At 42.8% G+C, this 23,240-nt stretch overlaps 2 protein-coding genes across 4 annotated transcripts in view; both read right to left on the minus strand.

Moving 5' to 3' along the window:
* Positions 1 to 1,586: 1,586 nt before the first annotated feature.
* Positions 1,587 to 10,829, minus strand: THAP1 (THAP domain containing 1). Of its 2 annotated transcripts, none has more exons than XM_069572727.1 (3): positions 9,841 to 10,829; positions 5,489 to 5,684; positions 1,587 to 4,537 (listed from the first exon to the last, which is right to left on the minus strand). In XM_069572727.1, the coding sequence occupies exons 1-3, from the start codon at positions 9,909 to 9,911 to the stop codon at positions 4,163 to 4,165; spliced, it is 642 nt and encodes a 213-aa protein (XP_069428828.1). In that variant the 5' UTR covers positions 9,912 to 10,829; the 3' UTR covers positions 1,587 to 4,162. The 2 variants fall into 2 exon arrangements, with proteins under 2 accessions (XP_069428828.1, XP_069428827.1); XM_069572726.1 differs by lacking the exon at positions 9,841 to 10,829 and adding an exon at positions 9,185 to 9,442.
* A 3,802-nt stretch (positions 10,830 to 14,631) lies between these two features.
* The window catches only part of RNF170 (ring finger protein 170), a 34,786-nt gene continuing 26,177 nt past the window's right edge, over positions 14,632 to 23,240 (minus strand). For both annotated transcript variants that reach the window (XM_069572724.1, XM_069572725.1), the window contains 2 exons: positions 21,313 to 21,423; positions 14,632 to 17,718 (listed from right to left, as the gene is read on the minus strand). In XM_069572724.1, the coding sequence (XP_069428825.1) occupies positions 17,449 to 17,718; positions 21,313 to 21,423 (381 nt within the window). In that variant the 3' untranslated portion in view covers positions 14,632 to 17,448. The remainder of the gene's footprint in view (positions 17,719 to 21,312; positions 21,424 to 23,240) is intronic.

The following is a 23,240-nucleotide window of genomic DNA, read 5'->3' on the forward strand; positions in this document are numbered from 1 at the left end:
CAATAACCTCAGATATGCAGATGACACCACCCTTATGGCAGAAAGTGAAGAGGAACTAAAAAGCCTCTTGATGAAAGTGAAAGAGGAGAGTGAAAAAGTTGGCTTAAAGCTCAACAGTCAGAAAACGAAGATCATGGCATCCGGTCCCATCACTTCATGGGAAATAGATGGGGAAACAGTGGAAACAGTGTCAGATTTCATTTCTTGGGCTCCAAAATCACTGCAGATGGTGACTGCAGCCATGAGATTAAAAGACACTTACTCCTTGGAAGAAAAGTTATGACCAACCTAGATAATATATTCAAAAGCAGAGACATTACTTTGCCGACTAAGGTCTGTCTAGTAAAGGCTATGGTTTTTCCTGTGGTCATGTATGGATGTGAGAGTTGGACTGTGAAGAAGGCTGAGTGCCGAAGAATTGATGCTTTTGAACTGTGGTGTTGGAGAAGACTCTTGAGAGTCCCTTGGACTGCAAGGAGATCCAACCAGTCCATTCTGAAGGAGATCAGCCCTGAGATTTCTTTGGAAGGACTGATGCTGAAGCTGAAACTCCAGTACTCTGGCCACCTCTTGCGAAGAGTTGACTCATTGGAAAAGACTCTGATGCTGGGAGGGATTGGGGGCAGGAGGAGAAGGGGACGACCCAGGATGGCATCACGGACTCGATGGACATGAGTCTGAGTGAACTCCGGGAGATGGTGATGGACAGGGTGGCCTGGTGTGCTGCAATTCATGGGGTCGCCAAGAGTCGGACACAACTGAGTGACTGAATTGAACTGAACTGAACTTATCGTTAAATACTGTAGCTTCTCTCACCAAAAATAGTTTAAAAAAATCCAAGTTTATTCCTATCCCTTATGACATTAAAAAAATGAAATTATGATCATCTTAAAACTCAAACTGCTATGAATCTGGTGATGAATAATAATTTTGAAGATTCTGAGAGTTTAAACAAATATTTTTCAGGAGAAAACTGAGTAAAACAAAGCCACATCCAAGATAAAAATAATATATTAAGACATGGAATTGAAAGAGAATATTATTACTTCAAGCAAATTATTGTTATTTTAAGGACAAACTTACAATTCTTTTTTTGCTTGTGTGTAAATCACTGCTTTGATATTTTTCTTCCACATCAAGGACTGTATTGATATTTTAATACACAATCATAGAAAAAATAATGTCCAGAAACACTGGTTACCATATCAAGAGCAATACTTCTTCATTCAGTGGTATCAGATTCACATGGTCCCCAGTACCGGAAGAAGAATAACCCAACAGGCAAAACTGCTCTTTCTCCTTTAAAGGCTATTCATTGCTGGCCTTTTAAGAGTGTGGAACACAACTGCAAGTTTTCCTTCTATAGATCAAGGGGACTTTTATATATTAATGGTCACGACTGACTTTATAAAAGCCACAGGTTTGGGGTATGTGTGTGTACCTAATTTTTTAAATAACTAAAGATGATCAGAAAATAGGACTTTGATCTTTAAAAAAACAACAACAACAAAACCCGTGTCAAGTGGAACTTTCATCTGCCTTCACCATTATGGCTATACCTTCTAAGAAAGGGATTACACAAATTATAGTTAAAAGAGACAATCTCATGTATTTAGGTTTCCAAGTAAAAAGGTTTGCTAGTTAAGTTTAGACACCACTGTTTCTTAACTGCAATGACAGAATTATTTTTAGCACATGTAGCAGGCACACAATAAACATTTAAATTATTTTACAAAATTTTAAAACTTCTTTAATTTGGAATTTGATAGTTCAAACTATGCAGCAGTTCAAAGTGAAGTTTATAGTTGCATTATAAACAAGTATTCTTAAAAGTGGCAACAAATGCTACTCTATTCCAGAAACTCATTTCAGAGAATCTAAACAGCACTGCTTACACATCAACGGTATACAGAGAACAGATGTCCAGTTGTCAGGGATATTTCACAAGGGGATTCTGCAGGCTTTGGAGGTGATGCAAGTGTTCAGTCATTTCTAGCTCCCTTCTAAGTCTAAAATTCTACAGTTTTCCTAGTAGTTCTAATCAGGAAAAAGTTATTTCTTCTATTATTGCCAGATTATATCATTCACAGATGGAAACTTCAGGATGTTACTATCTGTGCTTAAAATAAACGTCATCTTTCATACTATGATGAAACTCACAGCGGTCTTCTCCCCACTTGTTCCAGACGGAGACCTTGCCTGCTGTTTCTGACCGTGTGTCACTGTGATTAAATAGGACCTATTTTAGCCTGAATGTTCTCCTTCTCTTGGCAATGTCATAAACACTACAACAGACAAAATGAATTTTTAAAACATTTCAACAAACGTTACATTTCAAATTCAGAAATAAGCACCTGTACTTCAAATTCTGTGTTAAACATAGTAAGTGATCTAAATGCAAACAGTTGGTACACATGCTGTTGCTCAGTTCTCTCCAATTAGGGATGTCTGTCCCATGAAAAAAAGTAGCTTCAGGTTAATTCATAATACTAAGATGCTAACTGATTATGATGGTCACTTATACAATTAATGTTGGATTCCTGGTTCTGATGACATAGGGACACACACACACACAGACACACACACACATACACAGAGATTTCTTTTACGTCCATGACAGTTTAGTTTTCACATATATATTTTGTAAAATATTTACCCACATATCCTCCAGGAATTGCTAGAGAGATGAAATGTAAAAACAAACTACTTAAGAGATTTTGTAGCTTCCAAAAACAGTGATGAGACACATGAATAACTAGAAAAAGTCCTCTGATTCCTTAGAGTTAGTTCCAAGTTTTATCAGATGATAAAATTTCAAGTAGTCATAATTTTCTACTTTTGAAATACTGGTTCATAAAAAAAAAAAAAATCAAATCTCCTTGAATCAAAGCACTGGCAAGATGGCAGTGAACTACACTGAGAATCAGGTCTACAAAAGACACTCCTGGACCGATGACTGCCAATCTTTAATACTGCCTTCAAAGGTCTGTACAGCACTTTGAAATACAAAATAATTATAGTTGGAGCAGTTATTCTAAATCTAAGTAGGTAATTCCTATGGCAGTGCTTGTTTACTCAGAAATGTTTTCATTTCAAACCTATGTAAAATTTCTCACAAAGTTAGAAAGTACAACTCAGTCTGAACAGAAACCGCAGCATTTGAGTCTCAATTTTGAGTAAAATAAGCATTACCTATTAGGATGCCTCTGAATACAAATCACTCATTTAGGTAAACAGGATGTGACTTCTTGCTTGTGGTAAAAGTGAAGAAATTGTCTTTTGTGTGATGTCTTGACAATCAATTCGTCAAGAGCAAGATTCCCACCTGATGCAATGAGTCACACTCTACCCACACGACCCAGCTGGCAGAGACCTGGGTGGGTGCACACACCTCCAGTGGGGACTGGACGCCCGACCTCAGAGCAGTGAGAGAAAAGGTGAGCCCGGGGTCAGCCCCAGTGGCCGCTGCTCAGCTCACTGGTAACGATGTACAGTGTGCTTACTGGAGAGTGTGTCTTCCCCTGGAGACACACTTCTAACTCTATAATGCTGGATGGGGGTGAGAAAGGAAGGGCCCCACTCTTCAAAAAAATTCCTTCTTTAACATAATTTAACCATTATGATTAGGTACGGAATGACACAACTTGCCAAGTTAACTCTGATAAGGGATTAAGGTAAATTAATCTGTTGACTTTACAAATAAGAATGTGTAAATATATATATTCTGAGACATCATGTCCTATGCTTCTGATTTAAAACGTGATGAAGTTCTTTCAATAAACTGCACTAAATTTTTTTAACTTGAAACTTAAATCATCCTTACTGCACTGTTCTCATTCTCCTTACTTTTTATTTTCATATCGTGTCTATAAATACTTGAATTGAAAAACAAAAATCCCCAATCTTGAAACCAACTGACACTGAAGCTCTGAGGTTAGTTTATCACTTTTAAAATATTTTGCTAAAATGTAAAAACCCTGAAATTACAAACAAAAAATTTACAGTTTTACAGTATATATCTAATTTATTCTTTTAAAAAAATATTCTGAATTGCTTTTGTACAAGTTATCAAGTGTAATCTCTTTTCAAATGAAACTCCTCTCTAGGGTAGAAGAGGGTAGGTGGTATTGCCCCATGAAAAACCAATACAAATCTCACGTTTTCACGCGGGGACTTCGACTATCTCGAAGTAGTCATTGGGGAGAATGACGTAGCCCCTCTCGGAGGCGCCGTCCTTCTCCTTCTGGAAGTGCACCACCTCCTTCAGCTTCTCCAGCTGCCTCTCCTGTCTGCGGCACCGCTGCTGCGCAGTCTTGAGCTTCTTCCGGAGCTTCTCCACTTGCTGCTCCAGCTGGTGGATCCTCTTCCGCTGGTGCATGGTGTCCTCCACGGTGTAGTTGTGGTCACAGAAGACAGAGAGGTTATCAGGGGTCTGAAGAGGAGGCATGAGCAACCCGATCGCAGCATCAACCTGGGAAATGGGGGGCGTTAAAGGAGGTGGCGGGGGCTGTTCCTGTGGCTCCAGGAGATCTTCCTTCTGGAACAAAGACGCAGAGCGTGTTTGAGCTTCATTATTAAAAGTAACAGATTAAAAGAACACACTAAATTCTGCACCTGTGCAATATAAGAATGTTAGACTTAGTTCTGCCTCCTTGGCATAGAAACAGTCTAAAATGAAAAGAAGTTTTAATTTTCCTTTTTTACCTGAAGTAGAAATGGGATGCAAAAAAGACAAAATGATTAATCGGATCTAATTAAACACTAGCACTGAAAACTGAGGGGGAAAATACTCTGAAAGGTAACTATCATCATAAAGGAAAATCAAAACTTATCAACATATAAGCAGGAACACCAGGATTCCCAGACAGTAAAGCGTCTGCCTGCAATGCGGGAGACCTGGGTTCGATTCCTGGGTAGGGAAGATCCCCTGGAGAAGGAAATGGCAATCCACTCCAGCACTCTTGCCTGGAAAATCCCATGGACGGAGAAGCCTGACAGGCTACAGTCCATGGGGTCGCGAAGAGTCGGACACTGAGCGACTTCACTTTCACTTTCAAGCAGGAACATGGGGCTTTCCAGGTGGTGCTAGTGGTAAAGAACCTGCTTGCTTACGCAGGAGATCTAAGAGACGTGGGTTCAATCCCTGGGTCAGGAAGATCCCCTGGAGAAGGAAATGGCAACCCACTCCTGGGATGCAGAATCCCATGGATAGAGGATCCTGGTGGGCTACATAAACACACAAGCAGGAATACAGACTGATCTTAAAGTAAGTTAAAAGCTAGGCTGAAGTGTCTTAGTGTGAGAATATTTAACTTTACTAAACACTCTGTATTTTTTGAAGTATTTTGCTGTGAACAGGGGTCATTTACAAGGGATGGGTTCCAGGTAACATTTATATTCTTAACACTACTGTGGCTTTTCCAGATTTTCCATTGAACACATTAACTTTATGGAAAGAGACCCGCCCAGTACTTTACACGCCCCTCACCTTGTCGTGCGGCTCGGTACACAGAAATATCGTGGGGACAGCATCCTCTTTCAGCAGCTTGTTGTTGCACTCCCGCTTAAAGCAGTCCGGGGTAAAGTGGTCCGAGCAGATGCTGCTGTACTTGGTGGGCTTAAAGTTTTTCCTTCTGACAGCTGCCTCCCATTTCTTACAAAGACTGGGTCGAGTAAGAGGAAACCTAAGAAGATGAAATGATTCCGTTTTCTAGCCTTACTCAGAAACAAAAAGGCACACCCAGGCGTTCCTGCTTAGAAAAGAATTAGCTTACAACCACCGGTGTTCACACGCCACAGGCGTTTGCTTAACGCACCTGCTCCCACTAATCCTTTTTCGACAGTTTTTCAGGTGTACCCTTATCACCCTAGATGTTACAGATGTACTTGTCTGGACATAGAGAACAAGCCTGTGGTTGCCAAGGAGGAGGGGAGTGGGGAAGAGCGGGACTGAGAGTTTGGAGTTACATACGAGAAGGGATAAACAACAAGGTCCTACCGTGTAGCACAGTGAACCGTAGTCAAAATCCTGAGATAAACCCAAATGGAAAAGAACATGGGAAAAAAATGCAGAGCTGTGTATAACTGAATCACTTTGGTGTACAGCAGAAACCAACGAAACACTGTAAATCAACTATACCTAAAGTAAACTTTTTAAAAAATGGACTTGTTTTAAAATCCTGTAACTAAAGTGAGCATCACTAGTGTGAAACATAAGTCACCCCTCCTAGCATGGTATTTTTTTTTTAAACCAGGATTTCTTATAAGAATCTTATTGATCACAAAGCAGTTGTAAGAATGTCAGATATAATGATGTATACAATCTAAATACGTCAGGCTCATTAGGATTTACATTATGCAAAAACATATTAAAAGGCAGCCACGTGGACAGATGCACGCAGCTGGCAGAGCAGGTGATAGGAGGGTAGGTTCAAGGGCCCATGTGATGTTTTCCCCTCTTTTGCAGTAAATAACCTTCGCAAACAGACACATCTAAGATACAAGGGTAAACCATATAGCTCCACCATCCATCTATCTCAGTCTTTAATGCTTAACTTTTTATACTAAAGACACTAAAATCTGGGGTAAAATACACATGGTATAGACTTAATTTGTATTATTATTATTATTTTTTTACCAGTGATCCTCTGTGTACTGTAAAACAAAACTGCACGTTTATAACTATGTACCGAGACAAAGAAGCTTTTTGTTTTCTTGAGAATCATCTTGACAAATATGAATCAAACTGTAGCCAAATCATAATGATAAGGAAAAAAAGTATTCATTTTAATTTACCTCTTAATTGACTGAAATACATCCATTAGGCCCAGATAAAGAGAGATACGAAGCTTTTAAACTTATTTTATTTTTCCAGGTAAAAGATTCAGTGAGTTGGGGGGGATTGAAAAAAAGCCAAAAAAGGGTGTTTCGACTCTGTGTCCCAGTTTCTCTACGAAGTGAGATACGCTCGAGCCTGACTCTGCTATGGTCGTGGAGCCCTGATCTACCCTTCTCTTTGCCCAGAACATCTGTTCCCACTACCGTGTAGAAGCTGAGAAAGACTCCTAGAATGTTCCTGCTGGAAGTGCCTCTAGAAGTAGACACAGCAGCAACTGCTGGGAAACTCAACACCCAGGGCCTCCTGACCAAGGATTACAATGCAGCTTATTTCTGAGGTCAAGAGCCTTCCCAAAATTGTTCTTTTAGATAAGGGATAAGATGCAGATTAGCTCTTCTTTTGCTCAAATCAATTATTTAACCGCAGGAGAAACTCCGTATTTCTGAAACGTGTGAATGTCATCCTTAACCAGTGCCAGTGAAGGGTTTTCCTTATGTCTGTATTCCCTCAGCCACATCATTAGAAATGGGGCGGGGGGCGGGGGTGGGGTGGGGGAGCTGAAAGTCTGTGATCACGTCACCATCTCCAGATCTGTTCCTTCACATTGGAACTGCTGGAGTTCCCCCATTAGCTTTCAGAAATTCTAATCAATCAAGAGGCAACATTAGAAGTGTTAAGTGTTCTGTTTCTTAGAAGGGGGAAAAAAAAATCAACATTCTCAAGATCTCTCTATACCCTACACACTCTGATTTTTGTTCTCATACCAAATGTATAAAAATGCACCCACATTCACTGTTAAACATGGAAGGTCCTTATTCCCCCCCAATTTAAGATTTTGCTTTAGTAATTATTTACCTATAAATGTGTGGATGTGTGGATCACAACAAACTGTGGAAAATTTTCAAAGAGATGGGAATACCAGACCACCAGACTTTCCTGCCGCCAGAGAAACCTGTATGCAGGTCAAGAAGCAACAGTTAGAGCTGGACATGGAACAACTGACTGGTTCAAAACTGGAAAAGGAGTTATACTGTCACCCTGCTTATTTGACTTATATACAGAATACATCATGTGAAATGTCAGGCTGGATGAATCACAAGCTGCGATCAAGATTGCCAGGAGAAATATCAACCTCAGATAATGCAGATAATACCACCCTAATGGCAGAATGTGAAGAGAAACTAAAGAGCCTCTTGAGGAAGGTGAAAGAGGAGAGTGAAAAAGCTAATTTAAAACAGCATTCAAAAACTAAGATCATGGCATCTGGTCCCATCACTTCATGGCAAATAGAAGACGCAAAAAAAAAAAAAGGAAATCGTGGCAGATTTTATTTTCTTGGGCTCCAAAATCACTGTGGATGGTGACTGCAGCCATGAAATTAAAAGGTGTGAAAAAATAGATGCTTGCTCCCTGGAAAAAAAGCCATGACAAAACCTAGACAATATATAAAAAGGCAGAGACATCCCTTTGCGGACAAAGGTCCGTCTAGTCAAACCTATGGTTTTTGTAGCAGTCGTGTGGATGTGAGAGTTGGACCATAAAGAAGGATGAGCGCTGAAGAATTGATGCCTTTGAACTGTGGTGTTGGAGAAGACTCTTGAGAGTCCCTTGGACTAGGAGATCAAACCAATCAATAGTAAAGGAAATCAACCCTCAATATTCACTGGAAGGTACTGAAGCTGAAGCTCCAATACTTTGCTCACATGATGTGAAGAGCTGACTGGAAAAGATCCTGATACTGGGAAAGACTGCGGGCAATAGAAGGGGGCGACAGCGGATAAGATGGTTGATTGGCATCACCCACTCAAAGGCCATCAGTTTGAGCAAACTCCGGGAGGCAGGGAAGGACAGGGAAGCCTGGCGCACTACGGTCCACGGGGTCGCAAAGAGTGGGACACTACTTAGCAACTTAACAACCACCTACAAACAATTTGTATACTCTACCACCGATTCTCCGTTAGCTATCACCCATTTACAGTGGGAAATTTTTGCAAGACACTTTAAACCTAACGGAATTTGTAAATGTTGAATTTGGCCGATTGAAAATGGCATCGTGCGGACATCAGATCATCATTATTCCGTTGCGCGGCTCTTTTCAGTGAGGCTTCTTTCTTCTTAGGCTCTGGCCGCAGCAGCGTCCAGGAGAAGCAGCCCCGAGGGCGGGGTCGCGCTAACCCTGACCCTGAGGGCCCCCCTCACCACGCAAGACGCACTGTCACCGCCCGGGCTACACTGCGCATCTTGGCAGTCCCTGAGGCTTTCTCCGGAGCTCAGCCGTCCTTAACGGTGGGGTCCCAGAAGCTAAGTCCAAGACGTGCTCCCTGACACCGCAAAGTGAGTCCTCACCTCACCGATGCCGGACCAGCAGGGTGGGAAAGGCGGGACTTCGCTTCTGCTTCAACTTCCCTTCTAAGAGTTATTACCACCTGCCTTCTCCGCGGCCCGGGTGTGGCACCTTCACAACCAGCGGGGACTCCACACAGCGCCCGCGAGCTTCGAACCCGCCACCCAGAGAAGCGCGCCAGCATGAGCGCGAGGGCGGGCAGCCCCGGGGACGCGCAACTCTAGCTTGAGGCGGCGGCTTGGAGACACGCCCACTGCCCGGCCCCGCCCCTCTCACCGGTCTCGCGCGGAAACGCGCCTGGCTCCGCCCCCGAGCGCGGCCTTCGCACTGGTCTCGTGCAGGACCGCGCCCGGCCCCGCCCCTCTTACAGGTCTCGCGTGGAAACGCGCCTGGCTCCGCCCCCGAGCGCGCCCTTCGTACCGGGTCTTGCGCACGCCCCCGCCCGGCCCCGCCCCTCTCACCGGTCTCGCGCGGAAACGCGCCTGGCTCCGCTCCCCGAGCGCGGCCTTAGCACTGGGTCTCGCGCAGGCCCGCGCCCGGCCCCGCCCCTCTCACAGGTCTTGCGCGGAAAAACGCCTGGCTCCGCCCCCCGAGCGCGGCCGCGCGCCCCCCGCGGTCCCACTAGGGCCCATCCCCGCGAGCTACGCGGGGTCCTTACTTGTGAAAAGAAACGGGTTTATCCTTGTCGTATCGATTCTTGCAGCCGTAGGCGGAACAGGACTGTACCATCCTTCCGGTCCTCAGTTACCTCACTTCTGCCGCCCCAGCGGGCAGTTGAGGCTGTTATCAGTGTCGCCGCGCTCTGCTTTGACACCCTCACTTCTTCTGTAGCTTTGGCCAACAGTCAGACTGATGAGGGCCTCACTCGGGAGTCACTAATGTGCCCGTTTTGTTGTTTGCATTAGCGGAAAGACCACAGCCATCGCCCGTCTCCCATCTCCAAGATGGCGGAGGCAGCTTCAACCTCACCTCTCGCGAGGAGTTCGTCCTACTGTTTCTGATTAGCCCTAAGGTCAGAGGTAACGTTCCCTGGGACGCAGGCCATTGGCTGAGGCCGGCGTTGCGGAAGTGGGCGGGGCCCCCGAGTCTCCGGAAGGAAGAAGGAACTAGGTGGGAGGAGAGGGGCAGGAGCGCAGGACCAGTCCCGCCTTCTTCGATGCTTCCCTGGCTTACGTATCCCGTGCGGCTGAGGTTGGAGAATTAGGTGATTCTGTTGGGTCCGCTGGCCCAACCTGAAGCAGGACAGGTGCAAAGCTGAGGTGGTCGGGTAATTGGGTTCATCTCTTTAAAAGGGGAGCCCCAGTTGGAGTGATTTGTAGAACGTGCTGGGCTCCTCTCCTTCCCGGTACCTGCCTCTTTAGGTATTCGGAACTCTGAGGAGCTCGGGGAAGAGGTCGCAACAGCAAAAGCGGACACCCGCACACACGCCAGGCCCAGTCTTCCTGGGAGGCCGAGACTAAGTCCTTGGCGGCTGTAATAATCCTAACGATCCCCAGGTGCTGTTGGGAAAACCCGTCTGAGGGACGTTTTCCCTCCTCGGCTTGCTCCTTTCGTCGGTGCTGATGGCTAACTGTTGTCATCTCATGGCTCTCTCTCTTTTTTTTTAATCGGTGAGCAAGGCTGGCACATCTTCATAGAGCAGCTGTTCTAGTAAGGGGAAGACAGACAATAAAAAGGTAAATAAAATCACATTGTGCCAAGATGGCCTGAATCTGAATACATTAGAATGCTGTAAGGCTAATGAGGGTAGAGGAGAGGGTCACAGCCTAATGTCTGAGAAGGGAACATTTAACCAAAGAATGGGAAAAAGGGAATGGGTGCCAACTAAGGCGATCAGGCAGTAGAGTTCTGTCTTTTCTGGGAACGGAATGGAGGCTGTGGGTAGAGCCCAGTGAGCCAGGGGAGAAGGGCATGAAGTGAGGGGAAGGCTCCTAAGTTGGTCTGGATGGTAGCGCAGTGGGAAGCCACGGAGTCATTTTAGGCCTCAGGGAGATGTGATAAACATATTTAAAAGGTCATTGTGACTGTGTATCAGAAAGGGGTAACAGAAAGTGAGCAGACCAATTAAGAGGCAAGGAAGAGAATGGTTCCTTTGGTCTAAGGTGGTGGCAGGGTCTGAGTATGTGAGAGGTAGAAACGCCAGGGCCTGCTGCTAGATGGAAAGGAGGAAGAGAAGAATCAAGGTGGAGTAGAAAATGGCAACGCATCCCATTGTTCCTGTCTAGAAAATTCATAGGCAGAGGAGCCTGGCTGATTAGAGTCCATGGGATGGCAGAGTCAGACACAGCTGTGCACGCAGGCAGACAGGAGCTTGAGTTTCTGGCTTGAGCACGTAAGATAGATGGCAGTGCCTTTTACTGAGATGCTGATGGCCTTAAAAAAAAAAAAAAAAATCTGTGTCCCAGCGGAAGAGAGGACTTGGAGGGTTGCTGATGGCCTAAAAAAAAAAAAGCCACGACATGGAAGCAACCTAGATGTCCATCAGCAGATGAATGGATAAGAAAGCTGTGGTACATATACACAATGGAGTATTACTCAGCCGTTAAAAAGAATACATTTGAATCAGTTCTAATGAGGTGGATGAAACTGGAGCCGATTATACAGAGTGAAGTAAGCCAGAAAGCACAACACCAATACAGTATACTAACACATATATATGGAATTTAGAAAGATGGTAACAATAACGCTGTATGCGAGACAGCAAAAGAGACACAGATGTACAGAACAGACTTTTTGACTCTGTGGGAGAGGGAGAGGGTGGGATGATTTGGGAGAATGGCATTGAAACATGTATAATATCTTATAAGAAACGAATCGCCAGTCTAGGTTCAATGCAGGATACAGGATGCTTGGGGCTGGTGCACTGGGATGACCCAGAGAAATGGTATGGGGAGAGAGGTGGGAGGGGGGTTCAGGATTGGGAACATGTGTACATCCGTGGCGGATTCATGTTGATGTATGGCAAAACCAATACACTAAAGTAAAATAAAGTAAAAAAAAAAAAAAGAGCTGTGTCCCAGCAGAGGAGAGGACTTGGTTTTGGAAGCTGGGTCATTGGAGTTGTAGGAGTGAGGAGTATAAGAAGTGAAAGAAAAAGCAGTTCTCAGGGCCTGAAGCAGGCTACTAAAGAAGCGTGAAAGATCCCAGCCAGTCCAACTTGTGCATTTGAGGTCTGTGATCTGGTCATTCCATTTAGTTGAATTTCCCTCCCAAATTCTGTTCTTCCCTCCTCTTCTGTCTTCCAGCTATCCATAATTTGGAAATAAAATAAACACAAAATAATATTTGTTGAATATTATCCTAATGTTTCCTTACTTCAAAATGGTGAATATACGGGTAAAGTGAATTGCATGTAATTTAAAAATACATATTATTGAACTGAACTGAGTGTTGTATTTTTCTTTGTAAAAACAATCCCCCCAAACTAAATTTTCACTGTGTGGTCTGCAAACCAATTTATTTGCTTAATAGAGAAATAATTTTCACTACCTCTAACCCATCATCGGTTTTATTACTTTGTTAATACTTTTCTTAACATGTCCTAAGGCTAGGATTAACTGTTCCTTACTTGTCAAGGGATAACTTCGAGGAAGTCTTTCAAAGACTTCATCATACTTTCAAAGATGATTGTCTGCTTTTTAAAAATGTTAATGGAAGCCACCCAAATGTCCATTAATATAGTTGAATAAGTTGTGGCACAGTCATAAATGGAAAACTATATGGCAAGCACAATAAAGCAGCCCCACCACATGGATAGTTCTTACAAACATAATGTTGAAGAAATCAGGTACATGAAGGGAATTATAGGATGGTGGTGACGCCTCTGTTGACTGAAGTGATGGTTGAACGGTGTGTTCACATCATGATAAGGCATCATCTAACCCTGATGACTTATGTTTGGTGTTTGTTTGACTTCAGTAAAATAGCTTATTAAGCAAACAAGGGCCACACAAGATAGGCAAAACTGCCCCTTTTTTTTTTTTTTAAGGGAAAGCTGTTTGTATGGTCATGTGATCTCTTCATTTGACCCCTTCAATAAATATCAAAGGTGAATACATGCATAGCTTTATATGACCATCTAAGAGAATAAATAGGGATAAACTGAAGGATACTGTTAATTGATGTTCTTCAAAGTCGTAAGAGGCTAATTCGTTTACCAATAGAACATTTTTTTAAGGAACACAGAACATTTACCCCTTAAGCTGAAAAAGGTAAGTTTTGTCTCAGTTTTTATAGAAGGGTACACTGAAGAAAAATAAGCCACTTGTTTTGGTGTTGGAGAAGGCTAAGGCTATTACTGATCTCTAATAGTTTAGGTTTTAGTTTCTATCCAACTGTGCTACTTTTTCTATAAAGTTTTTATATTAAAATACCCCCACATTCATTCCCTCTGGGCCTCATTCTTTTCATCTGTAGGGTGAGGTTGTAGGACTGAACAATTCTTAATTTGGAATCCACGAATGGTCAGCTCTTTGAATCCCCTGAAAATGAACCAAAACTATACCTCTGTGTAGCTGGGGAGCTATTCATAGTTTCTGTCTGATTTTCACAGAGAAAACAAAAATTCATCAGTTTCTAAGGTCCCTTACAGCTCTGACATTATAGGATTCGTGAAACAAGATTTTCATATAGATATAAATTATAGGTTTTCTGTAATACTGATTAGCAGAGTGAATGTTTTGATCTGAATTATTATTAAGTAATTTTTAAATTTTGTTTTGAAATTAATTAAACTCTTAGCTGTAACTAAACATCTTTATTTAGTGTTTAGCCCTCTTCAGTGTCACATACTACATTCCCCTCAAGAGGTGATCGTCTGGAAGGAAAAGGACAGCGTTCAGACAGGCTCAGTGTTGTCTGACAGCGGTGTACTGCCCTGGTACCCCATCTGGATTGGGACAAGACAGGAGCGGCAGTGGATGGGGGCGATGGTGACTGACAGCACCTCCGATGTGCTTGCAGTCAAGAAGGCCATGCTCAGAACAGACACGGACGCCACGACGGTGGTCTGGTTCTGATGCTACAACAAAAGCTCACTGTCTTTACCTCTGCGACAGGATCACCTCCTGTCAGCAGCCCCTAAAGCCCACCTGCCTGCTCTGGGGAGATTCTTAGGTTTTAGGGCCTGAACACCTTGAGTGCCCTTCCTAGGCCTCACTCATTTCACTTATCAACCATACCATTTCAATAAGATAGACACTCATGGGGTGGGAATCAGGGTACAAGTCTTAACTCTCATTCCAATTTCACCCTTAACTGTCTAGAATTAATATAGATTGCCCTGATTACATAATATTCCTCAAAAACATTTCTATGTTTAAAATTATTTTAAATATCAAAGCAAAATTGGTAAAAAAGAAAGTCATCACAACCATTATGTTGAATGCTATTTCAGGAGTTCTGAAATTAAAGCAAACAGTTATCAAACAAACCAGACAGTAACAGCCACTTGTAAATTTTACACATGTTGCTTTTATTCAAAAGAATAACTGCTTGACAAACTCTTAAACCATAAAGTTTGAACCAAACTGTCAATCCTCTGAAACAACTCTGTGAGGTAGGTATCTGCAAACACAGGGACCAACACAGCCATTTCTTGTGTTGCTTGCTTTCAGGTGCTGAGAACGGTGGTCGCTTGAACCACTGGTCTACTGGGCAGTTAGACAACTGTTTCCTCCGTCTCGCTCCCCACAGAGCTGCCCAAGTTATCACCTGCTCGTGGGGTTGGACCATCTGTTTTTGTGAAAGTTACAGTATTATTGTTTATAAAAATCCAAATTGTTGCTTTGATTTATAAGCTCTCTGAATCACAGAAGTACTACTATGATGTTTAAAATACTGATTGACTCTACCTGCTTTATATACTCAGATCCCTTTACATTTACCATCACTGATCAATCAAGGTGACATAATAAACAGCTCTAGAATTCTGAGATGCCAGCATGTTCCCTTTTCAATTGGGTAAGACTTCACACAGTGCTGTATGTTACAAAAGTTGGTACAATATACCTCTACCAGGAAAGCCGTAGAAGGAACTCCAGATATTACAGTAAAAGCGCGGCCAAGTGTGACACTTGAAGCAGAACACGTGCACAGAAAATGAAACCCTTTCACAAACGACACGGCTGTAGCCCCACACCAAACGTGCAGTTGTTAGGAGATGCATTTCGAGACTAGTGAATGGTGGTGTAACAAACTCCTACTCACTGCTTTTCAAGTCAGTGCAGCTGAAATGTTTCCCTGTGAAATGTGCCACCCTGTGAGCAGCAGACTGGCAACCGTAGAGTCAGGATTCGTGCAGCTGTGATGTGGCATCTTTCTAGACCTTTCCTATGCCTCTGTATAGGATGCCTCTGTATAGGAAGATGTTCCAAACATCTTCCAAAGGATCCCAGTTTCTCCCCATGTAGGAATCCTAGTCATCTGATACCAGTGCAGTCACTTATTTGCGCCTGGCTTCAGACCAAAAAAAAAAAACCCTTTTATCTATAGCCGGAGTTTCATCTGTGAAGAGGAAGGTAATGCCCTGCCTCCTTCACATAACTGTCTTGAGGGTAAAATGAAAAGTGTGCAAGAAATTGCTTTAAATACACTGTGCTGTACTTAAGAATTTTGTTTTCCTCTCTGACAAGCAGCAGTTTGGTCTTAGGCCCAAATGACAAGACGCTGTTGTTGACATATCACTATTTAGCATCTCGTCAGTTGATAGCATCTGGCTCACCTGGAAGACTGGGACTGACCTACGTTTCTCCCAGTCTGTCCACAGTGAGGCCCCCTGATGTGTGGGTGGATCAGAAGACCAGCGGGGACTGCAGGGGCAGAGCTGACACTGCCCAAGCCCCAGGGATCAGAGACCACCCTGCAGCCCAGGTCACTCACGAGCAGTGCCAGCCAAGGGACTTAAGATGTCATAATACTTGTGGTTTTGATTCTTCGCAAACAGAAAACTGCAGAGGAGAGGGGAGCTTAGGTACTTATGCCATAGTCATCCAAACACCGAGATAACTTCCATATTCATCGCCTTCTGCTCAAGGCCTGATGAATCTGGGCTATATCCTGCCATCTAGGGACAGTATTACAACAGTTTTCTGACAGAAAATTAACCAAATCTGTCCACCTGTTGCTACAGCCCACTGTTAATTTCTCTTGTCAGATTTAAATCGTGCTCCTAGTCCCTCCTTATAAGCATCCCTAGTGGCTCAAATGGTAAAGAATCACCTGCAATTCAAGAGACCCAGGTTTGATCTTTAGGTTGGGAAGATCCTCTGGAGAAGGGAATGGCTACCCACTCCAGTATTCTTGCCTGAAGAATCCCACAGACAGAGGAGCCTGTTGGGCTACAGTCCATGGGGTCACAAAAAGTTGGACACGACCGAGCAACTAACACGAAGCAGAAGAGAGTCCCCTCCTAAGGTCTTTGGTGCTCACAGTCATGAGAACCATCCTCCCGAGGGAGGCACTGAGCTGCCATGTGTCTGCAGTATCACCCAGGTTCCTGAAAAACGAAATTCCCTTTAGAAGTTATTGAAACTTTTAAATGCTATGCCTATAAAAGGACCAAACTCTTACGGAAATGCCGTAACAGAGTATCAAGTGTGCTGTCTGCAGACAGATGTCTTACAGTTTCTTAATTCTTCTATTGATTAAGTGTTCTGTAAACCAAGATGATGAAAGCAAATTAACAAAGTTCAAGTTTCTTCTTTCACTTTCAGCTGATAACTAAGAATTATATTGGAGTGGAAAAGCAGAAATGCTTCAAATGCACAAAAGTTAGCTAATACTCAAAGAAACACTGACTTTTCCCCAATATTGTACAATATTTTATTGTAACAAAAATATTTAGGTGAGGCTCATAGCAGTGTATTATCATGTAGGTAACTCACTGAGGAGGATGAATCTGATAAACTTTACATCTGACAATATCCCACTAAACATTCAATTAATCTGAGTAATTTGGGGGTGGGGCGGAGAAGATACAAGAAAAAGAAGCATCCCATTTTATGTAATTCCATATTTTTCCACAGAGTTTATAGACAACACAGACTCAAGATACGGTTGTAAATCATTCTAATTCTAACCTTAATATTAGAATCTGTGACATGTAAAAATTCCAGTCATATATTGCTAGGTATTTGCCAAATGATAATCAAATGTTTGTCATAAAGTGGTTTTAAGCTCATTGGATACTATTCAGATGCTGCATACTGCCATGGTCCTTTTGTCTGATGTCATACATCAGCTCAGATGCTTTAGTAAACTCGTTTTTTCATCTGTTTAGTCTCTGTGTTATCACTTCTCGATACATAATAGAGATGTAGATGAGCAACAAAAAGATGACAAAGAAATCATCGAGAAAGCCGAGAATCCCAAACAAGGCTTCGGGTACAAAATCTAGAGGTGATATAAGATAGAAAAACGCTCCCATCAAACAAAGTATTATCCTGATACGGAACATCCAGAAAAGGCCCCCGACTGAAAACATCTCTCTGAATGCATGCCTCAGTAAAGTGGGGAGGTCCATAATTCTTTCCATAATCTGGCAGAAGAAGAACAAATATTACGATTCGGTATGGAAGGTGTCAGACTTCAAGATAATACAATTTTCTTAAAACGTGCAGACAGTTATTAACATAAATGAGGGAGTTTCACGTACTGATGGAACACAGTATGTTCTACTTACTCATTTTATTTAAAACGCAGTTCTCTGATCAGTAGGTTTTTATAAAATAGGTCTTATTACAGATAACTGAAAAGCAACTAAAGTATCAACAAACTTAAAATACAGGATCTAGTATTAGTAATGCAAAATTCAAGTTATCTCTACTTTGAGTTAGTAAAATAAACTAATGAAGAACCTGTGTGTAGCATTAAGCTGAGGCTTGAGCTCAGGTCTCAACTTTAAGGTTGGACAGACCTGGGCTTGAACTCAAACTCAATCCCTTATTAGCCAGGTGACCTTGAGGAAAGCTGTTTAACCTACTCGAGATAAGTCAGCATCTAACTGAATATATGCCACAAGGAATATTAAGACCTAGAAAAGATATTGTTATAAAAGACCTTTATAAACTGTCAGACAATATATATAGAACATATAAGTATATATATATAATATAAATATATAGACACATCAACTTGGATGGCTTTGACCATCTAAGAGTATCAATGAAACTGATTTCCTTCTTAGGATGTTTATTCTGTTGAACTTGAGTTTAAGTGAATTACTAATTGCCACAGTGATTTCTGGAATGCCAGGCCTTACCCTTATCTGGAAATGATTATTTTTCTGAATATATACAGACTAATAATTAGATTATATTTACTCTATAAATATACTGAAAACCACTGAATTATATAATTGAAACAGGTTTACTTTCTGACATGTAAATCACATGCAAATAAAATTGTTTGAAAAAGAAAAGCACCCGTGCCTATCTGTATGACCTTGAGTGAGTCAGCTGACTATCGGACTGCAGACTTGCCGCTCGCTCTGTGCAGCTGCTGGCTGCCTGCGAGACCCGTAAGGACCTGTGTAGTAATGAGCACCCTTCAGTCCCTCCCTTGAGGTCTCATTTCTGAGGGGCTGGGAGATGCAAGAGAAACTGGCCAGGGGAAGGATGTCACTTCCTGTGGTCATTCCGCTGCCCACAGTTCACCTACTGCTAGCTATCTGCATCAATATCATAAATCCAACACTAAGTATGTATTTTATTTATCTAACATGTGCCATCTAAGTTGAGAGGGAAATGGAGATGAAAATTGGAAGAACTGAGCTAGTGATGAGAGAACAGTTTTAAAAACCCCTCTAGATAAAATCTTGTAACTCCTTTTGGAAAACTGGTCACAAAAAACAGGAATGGTGTTTTTTAGAATCACTTCCTAGGTCAATTTTCTGTTCTCTATGGAAGAAACTAATATTTAAAGTAAATCAGCTATACAGCTCTCACAAGGTCTATGGAAAATTACTTCAAATATTCTAATGACCAGCTGGTACATCCTTTGAATACTTCTCTGTCCTTTATCAGAGCTATTTTGTTCAGTTCTCATACCGTTATCATTTACACAAAATCTGTAATGATTAGATAAGAAAATATGAAATGGGCCATCAAGAAATATTTGTACATTAATCACAGTATGACTCCAACTCTGAGGTAAAATACCAAACTAAGAGCTAAATATCTTTATTAAATTGTAATTTCATCACACACCAAGCTTTCTTACTCATTAAAGTATATATCTGACACACAGAAAATAACTGAGCAATGGTATGCTTCACACTTTAAAATATCAATGAAAATCTTTAAATGAAATTTTTTTAACCTCAGTGGTAGTTCCTGAATTTGAAACACTGATTTTCAAAGAATCGTCCTAAGATGCCTATGGAGGATATGTAAGAAAATTGCTAGATAAGAAACAGCAGAAGAGGCTCCCAAATACCCAAGGAGGGTAGTAGTGTCCTGGTAAAGCTTTTCTTGCACCTTAGACATCTAAAAGACTGGCCCATCACCATCCACAACAGGCAAACTATATGTACGCCTTTAAATGTACCTGCCATCACAAATGAGGAACAGTACGTACGCGGGAGCACACATCTACACGGTACGTACATGGGAGCACAAGTCTACACAGGAGTTTAATACAGAGGTGTAGTATCATTTCTATCTTAAGGATAACAGTAAGTTATATGCTAGACAGCATATTAAAAAGCAGAGACATTACTTTGCCAACAAAGGTCTGCCCAGTCAAAGCTATGGTTTTTCCAGTAGTCATGTATGGATGTGAGAGTTGGACCATAAAGAAAGCTGAGTGCCAAAGAATTGATGCTTTTGAACTGTGGTGTTGGAGAAGACTCTTGAGGGTCCCTTGGACTGCAAGGAGATCCAACCAGTCCATCCTAAAGGAAATCAGTCCTGAATATTCATTGGAAGGACTGATGCTGAAGCTCCAATACTTTGGCCACCTGATGCAAAGAGCTGACTCACTGGAAAAGACCCTGAAGCTGGGAAAGACTGAAGGCAGGAGGAGAAGGGGACGACAGAGGATGAGATGGTTGGAAGGCATCACTGACTCGATGGACATGAGTTTGAGTGAACTCCGGGAGTTGGTGATGGACAGGGAGGCTGTGCTGCAGTCCATGGGGTTGCAGAGTCAGACACGACTGAGCAACTGAACTGTACTGACTAAAGTTCTACAGACAGTAAGGCTGACTGTATCCCAGGCACTGAGATTACAGTAGTGACTAAATAAACACGGTCCTCACCCTCGGGAAACTGTCTCCTGAGAGAATGGTAATGAACAAAGTTGGAGGGCGAGGACAGAGACCACCCGGTTGATTAGGGACAGCCCCTCCGAGGAAGGTCTGTTTAGGGACAACCTGAAGGATGAGAAGTAAGCCAGGAGACAAGCAGAGGGACATGCATTCTGGGCAGTGCCCTTCATGTTACGTCTTGTGGCTGAGACGCCAGGAACATCCCACTGGGATGCTTGCTGAGCAGGTGGACGTTGGCGCCTGGAGCATCCTGTATGGGTTTGTACTGTGTTCTGAGTTTCGAAGTACATATTCAGTCACACATGCACTTCTAGAATCCTCTGTTGCATTTGGGGAACACTGGGATGAGTCAGTAAAGTGTGAGTTTTTAATCTATCAGGTGCCTTTTGGGGGAGGAGGGGCAGCTGTAGAATTAACACTATTTCTTTCAAAAACTGAATGCTTTTAAATACCTGACATACGAAACCCTCAAAACTTAGGATTCCTTAAGGAAACAATTCAAACAGGGTAAATAAACAGAGGAAATACAACCGGAGAACTCCCTCCGGAAGTTCTCGGTTGTAAGTTTCCCATGAACAACCCGTTTTAGAATCGCGTAAGAGTCTGATAATTTCACCTTTCCCTCCAATGTTTTCTGTTGCTTTGTTTTGGCTGGTGCCGCTTTCTAACAAGTTTTATAACGCCATTTTTTAAAGATAAGAAAGCTAGTCCTTGGGAGAGCTGTAAACAACAATGATGAAGGTGAAGAATTTACCAAACACATCCAGACTTTTCACAGGTAGAGAGTATTTGCTGGTAAATCTCACTTCACAAAAGACAAGCATCACTGCACTCTAACTCTGCAACCACTGCAACACTACTTACAGATCTGGGCTGCCCTGAGAATCTCCGGTTATAATCACTGATATCCTGATGCAATGAGACAACATCCTGAGACTGGTCATTTTCACCAAATACTGGTAGCAGTAAAGTCACCTGGATATTACAGGAAAAACAAAAAAAAAAAGTTGGCACACCTTTCTGGAGCATTAATTTTTTTCATCTTGCGTTAGTATTTATATTTAGCAAAATGAGGTAAGCTTCTGAATTTAGATTTTGCTCATTTAACAAAGGCCACACAGGAGAGGAAAATAAGTTATTGTTTCCTTACAATAAAATCCAATTCAAAATGTTGTTTGCACTCCTGTAAAATAAAATGAACAATGGTTCAAAGACTTTTCAATCCACACCAGGGAGCAAGTCAGTGGTTCTCTCTTTGGGCTAACAGATATTGGAAGATATGAGAATGATGAGAAAATACTCAGGAGCAAAGTGACATAAAAAATATATATATACTAATTATTTTGAAAGATAAAAATTAGGGATTTCATCTTCAATTAAAATCATGACTCCTTATCCTCACTGGCATCTGAATTCTCTTTGAATGCCATCAACTAAAATAGAGACATGAAGTCACTGCACCCATCTCTACTACAATCAAAAAGGTAATTCTTGACACTCTCGTATAAAGTACTACGTTTAACCCTGTTTCCTCTGTGGAGAGGTAAGGAGGATCACAAACGTCCCGGGGCTACACTTGTGTAATCTGAAGATGGAACCTCAAAAACAAGTACATTTAAAATGTAAGAGCTCCCAGAGAAATGGGAAGCAGTCAGGATAGATCTGGGTTTCAATCATCTTGTTGTGTTTTTGACCCTTCCTCAGCTCAGCTACAGAACCAGGACTTGACTGCTCGGATGCTTCCCAAGCAGCAAAACACAGGAGCCACTGAGAGAGAGCAGCAGGGGACAGGAACAGCAGCCGCAGCCGCTTGTTAATACAGTGAATTCTTCACTGAACATTAACGGAGCACCTGCTCTGGGCCAGGCTTCCCTGGTGGCTCAGACAGTGAAGAATCCGCCTGTTATGCAGGAGACCTGCGTTGGATCCCTGGGTCAGGAAGATCTCCTGGAGAAGGGAATGGCAACCCAGTCCAGTATTCTTGCCTGGGAAATCCCATGGACAGAGGAGACAGGTGGACTACAGCCCACGGGGCTGCAGAGTTGGACTCAACTGAGCAGCTAACACTTACTCTGGGCAAGGCACTGTGCTAAATGCTAGATACAAAAAAGTGAAGATGTGGCCTTGCCCCCGGTGCGCACAGTCCCCTAGACAGAAGGGGAGGCAGCCTTGAACGCAGTGGTCATAAAGCACTGGGGTAGGCATTACAATGGTGCCAGAGGGCAAGGACTTCCTCTGTCTGGGGTGTCTAGAACGCCTGACACGGGGGCTTGCCTGAGGAACGTGGCTGGACCGCTGGTGTATCAAGTGTGCACGCCCAGGGGAGATGTGTGAGCCTGCTGTAGTCACGGGCAGCAGCCTGCGTGCCATCCCCAGTGAAGCAGGTGGTCAGGCAGGTAGATGAAGGGGGCCGCTTCCTCTGCAGTTGGGGAACCTACAAGCTATTGTATTAAAAGAACTGCATCTCCATCTTCTAGCCTCTAGTCAACATAGGTGTGTTCCAAAGGATGCAAATAGACATATGCCTTATGAAAAGCCACGTGGGGTGGCAGGAAGAGGGAACAGGTGCTGGATCTAAGGCTTCAGTGCAGACCTTCGGCCTGGCCTCCATGTTGCTGGCAGAGATGAGAGGTGCGCCGGCAGGGAAGCTTCTGCGTTGACCGCCTTGTGAAATCAGCTGGAGAGGTGGGACCAAAAACTCACTTTTCTCCTAATCACATGACAAAAAAGATGACAGAGGCAGAATCTGGAGATGAAGAGGCAAGAAGAAGAGAAAGCCTTGAACCTCTGTC

Source organism: Ovis canadensis, chromosome 26, assembly GCF_042477335.2.
Source record: "Ovis canadensis isolate MfBH-ARS-UI-01 breed Bighorn chromosome 26, ARS-UI_OviCan_v2, whole genome shotgun sequence".
NCBI classification, from domain to species: Eukaryota; Metazoa; Chordata; class Mammalia; order Artiodactyla; family Bovidae; genus Ovis; species Ovis canadensis.